Source organism: Pundamilia nyererei, unplaced genomic scaffold (assembly GCF_000239375.1).
Source record: "Pundamilia nyererei isolate P.nyererei 1_Seehausen unplaced genomic scaffold, PunNye1.0 scaffold00070, whole genome shotgun sequence".
NCBI lineage: Eukaryota > Metazoa > Chordata > Actinopteri > Cichliformes > Cichlidae > Pundamilia > Pundamilia nyererei.
The window spans coordinates 2,628,074-2,640,714 of NW_005187471.1; the positions used below are offsets into that span (position 1 = coordinate 2,628,074).

General features: G+C 39.4%; 1 protein-coding gene across 1 annotated transcript in view; it reads left to right on the forward strand.

Moving 5' to 3' along the window:
* Positions 1–12,641, forward strand: part of sos2 (son of sevenless homolog 2 (Drosophila)) — a 40,695-nt gene that overhangs the window by 8,218 nt on the left and 19,836 nt on the right. The window contains exons 2-5 of the mRNA XM_005736733.1: positions 8,951–9,076; positions 9,327–9,458; positions 9,587–9,751; positions 9,840–10,043. Coding sequence (XP_005736790.1) covers positions 8,951–9,076; positions 9,327–9,458; positions 9,587–9,751; positions 9,840–10,043 — 627 coding nt within the window. The remainder of the gene's footprint in view (positions 1–8,950; positions 9,077–9,326; positions 9,459–9,586; positions 9,752–9,839; positions 10,044–12,641) is intronic.

Genomic DNA, 12,641 nt, shown 5'->3' on the forward strand with positions numbered 1-12,641 from the left:
ACATGAGACGTCTTTAAGAAACTCAAAGAAGTCCAGTCGCTTTTCTTTCCAAGCTCCTTGGTTTGCAGGAGCAAGTCTTAACAACACACCAGTTTGAACAATGCAGGCACAAGACATTTTGGTAGCTAAATGTTTAGTGTGTGTGTGTGTGTGTGTGTGTGTGTGTGTGTGTGTGTGTGTGTGTGTGTGCTTGCTTTTTAGCATTGTAGTGGAAGTTGTATCTGTTTATGTCTCAGATCTGTGCGTCTTTTGTGTCTGTGTATTTTTAATGTGTTTGCGTGTGCCTGTTGTCTCAGAGTTGATCTCTGCCTCATGGTTCCCCAGACAGTCTGGTTGTAATGCAGATGATGTCATGGCATGAATCACAAACAGTGACACATGCTCGGGTATAATAACAAGCCCCACTCCCACCTCTCCTACACACACACACACAGACACATACATATTACCTGCAACCTGAGCCTGATGCAGGGCATATATACATAGCTAGGAGAATAATCAATTGAATTAGAAATGTTAACCCTGTATCAACACCCTCCTGCCTCTATTATTACCTCCAACCTTTCTGTTCTCCTATTGTGAAGACACACAGCACCTGATCACACTACAACTGAGTTGTAACCAAGATGATGAAACTTGATGCATGCAAGCAGATTTTGTGTACCACTGACCTGCATCTGTTTTTGCCTTTTGCATCCACTGCACTCTGATGTGCAGAACAGATTTTCTATTATTGGAGACAAGTGGATGAAACAGAAACAGGATTATTCAGCTGATGATTTGATGCTTTTAGTTATTCAGTTGTCATTGCATCTATTAAATGAAAGAAACAATAATAGAGTTTCTTATTAGCTCATTGGTGCAATATAATTCCTGTATAAAAAGAAATAGTTTACATTTAAAAGAAAAGAAGAATGATCTTTTCTTGCTCATATCGTCGCATCTAGTAATGCAAAAATAAATAAGTGGCTTGGGTTTGGACTAAACAAAGCCCTTGTCGACCTCACTTAAGCTTTACCAGGTTTTTTTGTAGACAGGGTTTTCCCGAGTTTATTATAAGACTGGCTGAACACTGCAAGTCATGTAGACATGCAATGGGGATTTTTTTTCAAAAAAATGTTTTTTGAGACCAACGTTGCAAATATTCCATTGCATAATGTAACTCATTAGCATATTGTTCCTGTTTTAATGCATAAAAATGCTTAAAAAACAATTACAATTTTTAATAGCTAATATCCAACCATGAAGCTGAGATAGGCTCCAGTACCCCCTGCGACCCTGAAAAGGAAAAGCGGAAGTGGATGGATGGATAATATCCAACCAGTTTTTTTTTTCCTTTGATTACATCTCAATCAGGAGTGTCAAACCCAGTCTTTAAACCCTTAATATTTGTCACACTCTTAATGTTTGGACATCGTCTGCTATGGCTGTTCGATATAACGATATATATATCGCATGACGATATAAAAACGTCTATCATTTCATTTTATGCTATAGTTTGTTTTGTGGTGTCGCAAAATAAACTGTTTACAGCAATATTTTTTCATCCTTTTGATGGTCACTGTAGTGGCTATATTAATTTCTTCTTTCTCACTTTCTCTTACCGGTATATTTAATATAACCACACTATGGACTGACAAGCACCTGTTTTTATGCGTTGTGGTTAGCAACAACGACGGTAACACCATCGCGTGTCCGCTTTTTTATGTTTCACATAAACCTTTCACAATAAAGCTCAAGATCCTGTTGAGACTTTTCAAAATGAACTGAATCACATGAAAGAGCAGATTATTTACGGATGAGAATTAAAAAAGAGCCGCCAGGTGCTAAAAAATAAACCTTAGACTCAAACGTTAGAACAGGCTTTTCCCCGCAGCACGCCGTGTAATAAATACTCACAAAGAAAACGGCGGCCGTTACAACTTATGTCTAAATATGTATAGTTTCATGCATCGGTTAAAACACTCGACTCCAGGTACACTACGCACAGCTGGAAACACTTCACGCAAGACGAGCTGCCCGAGATTCACTTAATTTACAGAAAATGTTAAATTTTTGTGATTTATATCGTTATCGGGACGATAGAATTCTTATATCGGGATATGAGATTTTGTTCATATCGCACAGCCCTATTGTCTGCAGAGAAAATAAAGTTTTGAAATATATTGTATTATTTAATTTTGTTTAGTCAGTTACGTCAGCTACTGACCACATAGTTTTCTCAGGGAGTAAATAAAGGAAATCTGTTTCTAAGCATCTTAATTATAAAACAAAGTTTTGGTAAAAAAAAAAAAAAGGCCTTTTCCTTTTTTCCTTTTCCTTTTTTTAATGATTGCAGAACAATTTTGAAACATTCCTATAGTAAATGGCGTGAAAAAAACAGGAAGGTTTCTGTAATTTAATTGTTTATCTATTACTATGGAGGAATATGAATGGGAATGTTGGAGGTGTTAATCAGTAGGAAAAGCAGTTAAACTCGTAAAAATACACTTAAGTCCAAAATTTATGCCCTCTTTCACATTTTCCAAAGCTGTCCAGTCGGCTGAAATAAAGTCTTTCGTGGGCAGATTTTGGCCCCTGGTCCTTTATGTTTGACACCAATAGTCTAAATCATTTATTCCTGCATATAAACACAGTTAAATATAATTTCACACACATACTGGCAATAATCGCTCCTCCCTCCTCGGTAGAACTTCACATACACAGCTTTCTTGTTTCTCTGTGTCGCCACACAATTAATGATTACTGTTAAAGTAGCTTTGCATTAATCCTATGCGACATTAAATTGAACCAACCCCACCCAACTGCAGCCTCCAGGTTTGAATACTTTTCTGGTGGAAACCCTGTCAAATGATTGTTGGACAACATTTTCGCTAACTTATGTGCTAGTTCTCCTCATCAAACCAGTCAGTCTGTGTTTAAAATTCCTGGCAGGCATGTAGACACTGAGTGGGTTTTGTGTGCCTCTGAATACCTCTCCTTTTGGACCAGCCTGTCCAGTCTGTGTGTAGCATGAACCTGCTGCTGCTGCTGCTGCCTCCTTGTACATGCACATTAATATCTCTCAGCCTACTGCTATGAGCTGCTCTCCCTGGAGGCTTTGTTCTGTGCGGGTGGAGAGCGAGCAGAAGGGGGGGTTGGAAGAGAGAAAGTGAGAGTGAGTGAGCACTGGGACTTCCTGTACTCTAGCTTTTCCCCTCCTAATGGAGCTGACCCATGAAACTGAACACCTTAACATGGCATAGGAGTGTGTGCATGAAGCTTTACATATGGTCGAGGTGCTTTTAATTTCATTGTCTTTGCCTACATGTAGCAGTTGGGTGTAAACTACCAATCTAATTAACTGTTTCTATTGACTGATTTTTATTAATGATGAACCAGACTCCTCTCAGAAAGGCCAAGAATGTTTTTCTACAGCATGGCTCACCTTTGGGTCTCAATTAAATCATTTTTAATTTGGAAACTATCTAGTAAGCTTGTACCCTACTTTAAATTTTAAAGAAAAAACATTAAGACCACTGAAAGTTGGTAGCACTTTAGCATCAAGAGGGAAAAGGATGGTACTGAGACTTCCTATGATGGCTTACAGATGGTGGAATTGACAAAAAGACAGGAGGCAGAGCTGAAAGTGACAGAGCTCAAGATGTTAAGCTTTTTATTGTGAGTGACCAGGAGGGTCAAGATTAGAAATGAGTTGATCAGAGAGATAGCTCAGGGTGAGTGTTTTGGAGACAAAGGAGCTTGGTAGTGTCCAAAGGAAGAATATTGAAAGACAAAGGATGTAAAAGATGAAGCTCATTGACAGGCAGAAGAGAGGAAGACCACAGAGAAGATTCATGGATGTGGTGAAGGAAGACATGCTGGGGGTTGGTGTGACAGACGAGGAGGCTACGGATAGGTTGAGATGGAGGCAGACCCCTTAAGGGAGCAACTGTTGATTTCCTTGCAATATGATGTTCTTCTAAGAACTCCTGGCATTTATGTGGGTGATTTGCCACCCACCTAAACATTGTTGATAACTTTTTCTTTGTTGGCCATGAGCTGCAACATCACCACCACCCAACTCATACTGTGAGGGTGAATATTTGGTATTTTTTGCTTGATAAATGGCACAAAAATTATGACAGGTATTATTAAAAAGATAATGCATTGCTTGCACTAGCTTTTCAGCCTTTGAAATATTGGGTATATATATAAAAATTCATAATGTTGACTAATCTTTTAGTTTTGCATCTAAAGTAGGGTTGCTAGATTATTACAGCTGCAGTACTTTAACACAATTACCCCAATACTGTAGAGGATTTAAGCCATATTTTTATTTGGTATAGCTCCTTGAGCTTTAATTATAGAGGGTTATTATGGATAGGCCAAGACAGAAGAAGGGGAAAAAGATGTGCTGAAAGGCAAAACAGAATGCGCCACAATAATCTCTTTATGTCGAGCGTCTTGCTTTAATATTTGCTGGAAGCCAAATCTGACATTGAAATTAAAATTAGAATAATTGCACAGCTCTAGTCTGAAGCATGTTTTGTGTACACCTTTTGTGGTGCTTCTCAGATTAAACAGTTGATTTTCCTACCCTGAGAATTTCTCTGCGTTGCAGATTCTCTGAGTTGAGCTGAGTGCATTTCAAATTCAGGAGTTCCCCAGCCATTTTTCCACTCGATTACTTTCACTTTGCTTGCGTTTACTTCGATGTATGCCGCCAACTATATTAGACCTTGTTACATCCACTACCCATTAGGATCAAGTTGCAACAGTACTGTAAATAATACACTGAGCCACAGTCATACCTGCACAAGCCACCGCTCTGTCAGTCCTCTCGTCAGATGTCCTTGTTGAAAACAGATTCACCTGGTGTCGTTTCAGTGTAGATTTAGCATATAGCAACATTGTAAGAAAATAACTGACATACCTGCAGCTATTGAAAAATAAATTTATTGTGTTGTGAAAGAGGAAACGCAAACACACTGAACTTTTATGTATTTTTATTTCTTATCTTTTGTAGAAAATTGACCGTTAATTGAAATTAGTTAGTAACCCTACTGAATTTTACACTGAACTCCTTTTTGTATTGTACTGCGGGTGTATGCAGCAGTTTATTTGATTACGTCTTAAGCTCTGTTCCAGTTCTGTGTATTGTCTTTGAATTATTATGTTTTTATTCAAGTAGCATTCAGTTTCATGTCTTTTTCTTACAATGTTTCCCGTCCCGACATTGTTGGAGATAGCCGACACTTGTTGGATGTGGGCCTCTCTGAAACGGGCCAACTATTCTGTGAATGGAGTCAGGGGAAACCCCCGTAGTTTCAGTGTGGTGACTCACAGCTCCTGGTGTCCTGTGGAATTTGGTCAAATGCCTATTTGTGGTTAAAAAGGATCTATCTCCTAACGTACTTCTGCTTTGATATGTATTTTTTTTCCCGAGTAGAGCCTATATGTGTGGGATATTTTTAACTGTTAGGTCTTGTGAGTGTGCATCAAAACAGAAATGATGTACAGAAACCTCAATGAGACCAAGCTGTAGCTTCAGACTTTCCAGCTCCATTCGTTTTGAAAAGCATCTGAATTCAGTTAATCAGAATGTAAACTAAAAGGAGGGCTGAGAAAGGGGTCTTTTATAATCCCCTAGAGACACTTCTGTACTCCTCTATTCTCTGATAATTATTCTATCCCAAATAAATGAAGTCAAACTTGAGACGGGGGACATCCTGCTTTTGCTGAGTCTCTGTTAAGTCACAGAAGAGGAATGCATGAAGCGCGATCTGCATCGACCTTTTAACGGTCCTCTCACATTCCTTAATCCGGGGGCAAAGTTTTGTCATCATAACTCATCACTTTTACAATATGCCAGGGTAATTCCATCACTAGCATGTGAACAGGCTTTTGTAAGAAACCAGGTTCATTTTCTATCCACCTCTCTGCTTGTGTTTTCTGCCACAACTTTTTTTTTTTCTCCTTCTCCTCCAAGACTACTTTGGATACTATAATAGTATCTCAACTGACAGCATTCCTGTGAGAGGGCACGGCCCAAATGACGGCAACTTTTGGGTAGCTGGAGGGTATTTTGGGGGCGGTGGAGTTACTCTTTCTTAGTAGACCTGATGCAGCCACACCTTCTTTGTTGTCAGCATGTAAAATCACACCTTCTGTCAGGCTGGTTGCACCCTCAGGAGTCCCGCTGCAGAGCAAACCTGGGTGAATTCATATATCTGCAGAAAGGAGCTCTAAATCCTTTTCAGTTGAGATGATACTTGTTTAAAAGACTTATTGTCTTGCAGTTAATTTTGTGGAGAAGTATTCGTGTGTTCGATTGCTGATTCCTGATTTTATTTTATTTTTTTATAGGAAACTTATGAATCTTACTTGTTGATTGGTGTGCCATAGCCTAATCGCTTGTATGTCTTTTAGATTTGTTTCCAACCTTAAAAGCAGTCTTTTTTACTTGTTTTTCAGTGTATAGATTAGGGCTGAACGATATATCGCATTTGCGATAATATCGCGACATGATCAAGTGCAATTTTCTAACCGCAAAGGCTGCGATTATACTCTGGACATGTCCAAATTCATGGGCTGCATCCTCCTGAGGCCGCATTTGTAGACCGATTACGTCACAGCGACGCGCCGAAGGCTGTCCAAATTACTACCATATCCCAGAATTCATAGCGCGGCCCAGCCAAACTCCAGTTTCCAGCAATGGCGGCCGCTACTAAGTTTTAAAATTACTCATACTAATCTTTCTGGGTCACAAAATAAACTTTTAACATATTTTCAGGCGAGAAAGTAGTTGTGTAAACATCAAATATCTGCTCGGTTTATCAAGATATCCCATATTTGCAAAAGTGCTTCGACGTTTTCAGAGGCGTCTGCTACCCTCCGGCTAGCTCGACAGCTAGCCGAGAGCTCGAGGATTACTGATGCGGCCAAGAACGGCACAACTCCCGGCACATCATTTTCAGATCACCGCGGAGTTTCGCTGCTCGGGTTAAACGTAATATATAAGTCACTTAGACAACCTAAAAACGTTATTGTTGGGCTTTTTTCAGTGTTTTGTTTGTTCGTGAGTAAATCGGTTTGGCTGAGATTAAAGTTATTAGATTAGATAAAATAAAACTTTATTAATCCCCCCGGGTGGGTTCCTCCTTGGTTTTCACACAGCTGACTAAACGTCAAACAGAAAACTTATTAAACAGAAGTATGAGACAGTCGAGAATTTACACCAGTGTCTGGTTATATTTTAGATAGCAAGAAGCAGACGGCCGAGTTTATTAAACTCCACCGAGACAGCGGTGACGCTAATCAGAACTAGACCGTCCAATTTCACGTCTTTAAATTTTAAAGGCGTGTTTGTGTGTGTGTTTATACAATTGCTATTATGTTTGCACTTTATGTGTAATGTTACTGACAGAGATCAGTAAGATGTGTGCATTTTTTATTTATTAGTTTTATTTATTTAATATTATTTTTTAATTGAATGACTGTCTAGTAGTTCACAGATGTCGAAAAACTGAGTGTGGTAAAGCCACTGATTTTTTTTATGTATATTTCTGCAATCTGCACATTGTACTGACTTTCATTTTAATGTTTACACCAGGGTTCCTTGTCAGCACTTTATGCTCAGATGTTTGTAAGCTAAAAATAAACTATTGTGAATGTTCAAATATACTGTTGTGATTGAAGAAGTTAAATAAAAATGTCAGTCATCAATTCATGCATCACCTCATGTCATCATAACAGAGGTCTGTCTTCCAGGAAAGAACAGTTTAAAATTAATGTAATATAGTATTGGCCATACTATATGATGTATTGCTTGTCTTTGTTTAATAATACAGAAGACAAAGACCTTAAAAAATAATCGCATATCGCATCGCAATCGCAATATTGGGGCAAAAAATCGCAATTAGATTATTTTCCATAATCGTTCAGCCCTAGTATAGATACATAATAGCTGGAGTTGAATATTTAAGACTTCGTTGTAAATATTTAGTTATGATTATTCTCTGGGAATGGCTAATGCAGAATTATATGGATCTGTAGAGGACTGCAGGCACAATCACATTCCTCAGAGTTGTAATGCTTTTTGCCAGGTGCCATCTACACACCTCCTCTCCTGCTATGATGTCACTCTATCATCTGCTGTGCATGAGCTCATAGTCATCAGTGGTTTTATAGGGTCGACAGAGTTGGCTAGTTTCCCGTAAATGTAGGTACAAAACTAAATTTAGAGAAAGTATAGTTTTTAAGTATAGTAAGTATGAGTTTAGACATGCATTTGTCTGAGCTCCCTTGGAAGCAGCAAAAAGAGTGTTTCATTAAAACTTGCATTAGGTAACTTTTTCAGTATATTAAATGCTTTTTGTTGCCAGTTACTTAAGTGAGATGTTTCCTGATACTAAAGTTGTGTCTCATTTTCTGCAGAAAGTCATATGATGATTGTGTTTACGCCTGAGTATCAGTGAGCATCACTGGCTAATCATAGCTTAGTCATTTGTGGGCTTCATGTTTAACTCAGCTGAAGGAAAACAAAACTTATGTGGTTTCACATCAGAAGAAGAAGCTTTGTCCAAAATAAATGTACAAGTGAGTTGTAATGTTCAAGTTAGTGTTGAATGAAACTGAGCTAGTAGATTTAGTGTGTGGGCTAAAATCTGAATAAACACCTTGTTAAAACCAAGAAAAAATGTTTATATTCAGCCAGTCATTGTAACTGTAGGCTGATGTAATTGTGCGTGAGGCCAGCTGAGCTGCATCATACCAGATGTTAACATCACTTTGATATATTAAACAGTTGCACTTTACGTCATGTCAACAGTGCCAGAAGCATGTTGGGGTTTTTTTTTTCTTTTCTTTTTTTCTGTCTTACTGAATGAAAAATAATATCACTCCACATTATGGTGACTGACAAATTTTTGCCATATCTGACACTTATTTGTTTTTCTGTAACTTTCAGGTACAGAAGCAGGTCCACCCAAACCTGACAGCAAAGGAGGATGCCCTCCAGTATATCGAGGAGCTGATCTTGCAGCTTCTCAACATGCTGTGTGTGGCTCAGCCTCGCACTGTGCAAGATGTAGACGTAAGGCCTTTACAATCTCTTGTAGTATTTATTTTCTAAGAAGATATTAATGATGTAAGGAAGAACAATGAAACAGATTGTGAGCTAATTTTCCCACTGGGTGTCCCGGCATTTTCCATTTAGGAAACGTATGATTCAACAGAAGCATTTCAAACACACTTACTTTATTTTAATATAAGTTCATCCTTCTTAATGTTTGTACTCATATTCTTGATGAGGAAAAGTAACATTTCCTCTTCTCTTAAATCAGGAACGCGTCCAGAAAACCTTCCCCCACCCTATAGATAAGTGGGCAATTGCAGATGCCCAGTCAGCCATTGAGAAACGCAGGAGAAGACACCCCTTACTACTTCCTGTGGATAAAATACATCCACTGCTCAAGGTAAGGATGCTTGACAGCTCGCTGTCCTGTTCATCCTCAGCGCTGTCCTCGCTTTTATTTTTCAACCCTTTGAACTGCTGTGTTATAGTTAATGTCTCATTGTGGGTTTTCCTTTTTTCTTTCAACAGGAGGTTTTGGGCTACAAAGTGGACTACCATGTGTCCCTATACATTGTGGCAGTGCTTGAATACATATCAGCAGATATACTGAAACTGGCAGGAAACTATGTTGGCAACATTCGGCACTTTGAAATCACCCAGCAGGACATCAAAGTGTCCATGTGTGCAGACAAAGTGAGAAGCTAAAGTTGTCAAACATGATTAGGAGAGAAGAATTTCTTTTCAATGACACTGACTGGTTGTCACTGCTACCTGTTTCCAGGTGTTGATGGACATGTTTGACCAAGAGGAGGATATTGGGTTGATGTCGCAGTGTGCAGAGGAGCCCTTGTCCTCGGGGGAGCTCACGTATGATGACCTGGTGAGGCTTGAAATCGCAGAGGAGCGGCAGTACCTGAGAGAGCTGGACCTCATTGTCAAAGTGTTCCGCAGACACTTCCTTCACTCCAAAGTTTTCACAAACGAGGTGAGGAACTTAAATTAAAAGAAATACACATGTCAGTATTGCTTATTTCTCAGTTTGACAAAAAAGAATCAGGTTACGACTTATTTAAACATAATGATTGATCTAATCAAAGGAGCTTGCAAAGAAAATTGATCTAATCACTGACCAGTGTTTTATAATACAAAGTAAACTGTTCAGTGAACACGATCAAGTCTTATGCTTACAAAATGAGCGGTGGGCAAAGCCAGCTTGGAAAACAGTTAGGTTTTCATCAAAGCTATTTCAGTCTAATCCAACTTAAGATCATCTAAAGATTACAACTAAAACTCTGTAATCGGCTAACTTGTACTCAGCGTCATGAAGCAGTGTGAAATACCTTTTATACCTTTCATCATTTTTCTTTTCTACTTTTGTGTTTTTTGGGCTGTCTCTTCTACTAAGGCTTAGTATTAACTATCAATACTGCTTTGCTTACAGTATAACTTTATGTCAAAATGAATAAACCATCATAAAAAAGTATTGTCATTTCTCAATGCACTGTCCTATAATCGGCAGTCAGTATCGGCATCATACAAGAAACATGTCATTATGTTTGGCCTTAAAAGGTTACAGTTCCTCTTCATCACACAAAGCATGACCCATGCTCTCTGACTCATATATATAGTAAACCTACTTTCAGCTGCTCCCTTATTCACAAGGGATCGTCACAGTGGGTTGGCAGTTTTAATGTTGGATACCCTTCCTGACACAACCCCAAAGGGATTTGTCTCTCCTCCCTCTTACTCAGTAAACAGCCATTAAATAGCAATTCATATCCTTCTTACAGAAGGCTAACCAAAGGAACTTTAGGTTACTTGCGTAACCACAGTTCTCAGAGTAACATGAGTGAGATGTCTTACTGTGGGATGTGCCTCCCTTCACATTTCTCAGAGGAATTTGCCTCAGTATGCCAATTCTGAATGGCTGGTGACCATGTCAGACTGAACCACCAACCCTTAAGTGGCTTGAACTACTATGCAGTCATTACTCAAGGTAAGCACTTATCATATTTCCCCAACAAGAAGGGCTGAGGCGAGCTTACGCATGTTACTCTGAGAACGGAGGTTATGCATGTAACCTAAAGTGGTCATTCTTGGCATTTTCAATGTCTCATTTTAAAGTCTCAAGTTAGCAAGTAGCCCCTTTATCCAAGTGAGGACACAGTGATTTGCACTGCTTGGGATACACTTTAAGGAAAGCTGTTCAGTTTAAACAAAAGGTGAGTGGTGAGGACCAGCTTGATGCTGCACAACTTGAAAACACTGCTCAAAGCTCCTGTCCAAAAAAGCATGCAAAACAAAAACAGGAGACTGCATGTTGAACCTTTTGTTTTTCAGATGTTTTTCAGCTGTCAAGATAACAGGCACAAATGAACCAACAACTCCAGACACAAATGCCAGGTCAGGCTTCAGTGAAGCCCTGGATTGTTCGGGGGTAGACTTAGTGTTTGAAGAGGGTACTGACAGGCTTAGACTGTTAACAATGTCTTCAGAGATATGAACTCAACCTTGTGCGCTTTGATCGTCCCTGATAGCGTAGCCACTGTTCAAGAACAGTCTGATGCAGATCTCCATACACAGTGCCTCTGGGGAGCAGATCTAGGCCCAGATTCAGAGAGATCAGGACATGTCGCCCTCAGAAAAGGGAAATGTCTACTATTCCATGGGATCAGCTCATTGAGGAGTAGAAGCCCCATACAGGAAAAAAAACATACTCCTGCCTATGGACAATTACACTATATTGCAGGTTAAAATAAGCTCTAAAGTCAGAATAGGTGAATTATATCATGCCCGGAGAGCAGCACAAGCTACTTGAGGGTGGTTGGTTTGACTTGACATGGTCTTTTTGTTTACAAGCCAATCAACTGAGATAAGTGCTTTGAGGAATAGGCAGAGGTGTGAATTACACAGACAATGAAAGCACCAGTATACTTTGCTGTACACTTTTCCACATTGGTTGCTTTGCACGCTGCTGCAACATCATCACACAGTCGCAGATATGATGTAAATGTTGTCTCGCTCTGCGACACGGGGTAAGCAGTGAGCATAAAAGCGGCCGGAGTGGCTGACAAATGAGACATTGAAACATTAAAATTAATCTTAGGAATGAGAAAAGGACTTTGAGTCTAGCATTTTGTCCACGGATAATTCAACATGCAGAACTAGGGAAGCCTGTAATTGAACCGTTAACCTTCCAGCTAGCAGACAACCCATTCTAACAGGTGTGGGGTTTTTTTAAATGCTCTAAATTCCCTAAAAATAAAAAGGAGGAAATGTATAGGTAAGGGAAGGGATTAAACACTGTTTACAGTTTGAGAAGAACTGAGTGGAAAGTCGAGTTTAATGGGTCGCTGTGGCTTTGCATATTTTGGGTTGGGTAATTTGTGGTATCATTTGGGTGAGGAGGATTCAACTTTGTGAGGCCCAGTGGAATGCAGAACATGCAATTATGTTGAGACAGCTTCTGCTTCTACTTCTGACTGTGTTATGTTTTTGCACTCTGGTCAACTGATTTAGCCTCCTTAAAGATGTGTGTGTGTGTGTGTGTGTGTGTGTGTGTGTGTGTGTGTGTGTGTGTGTG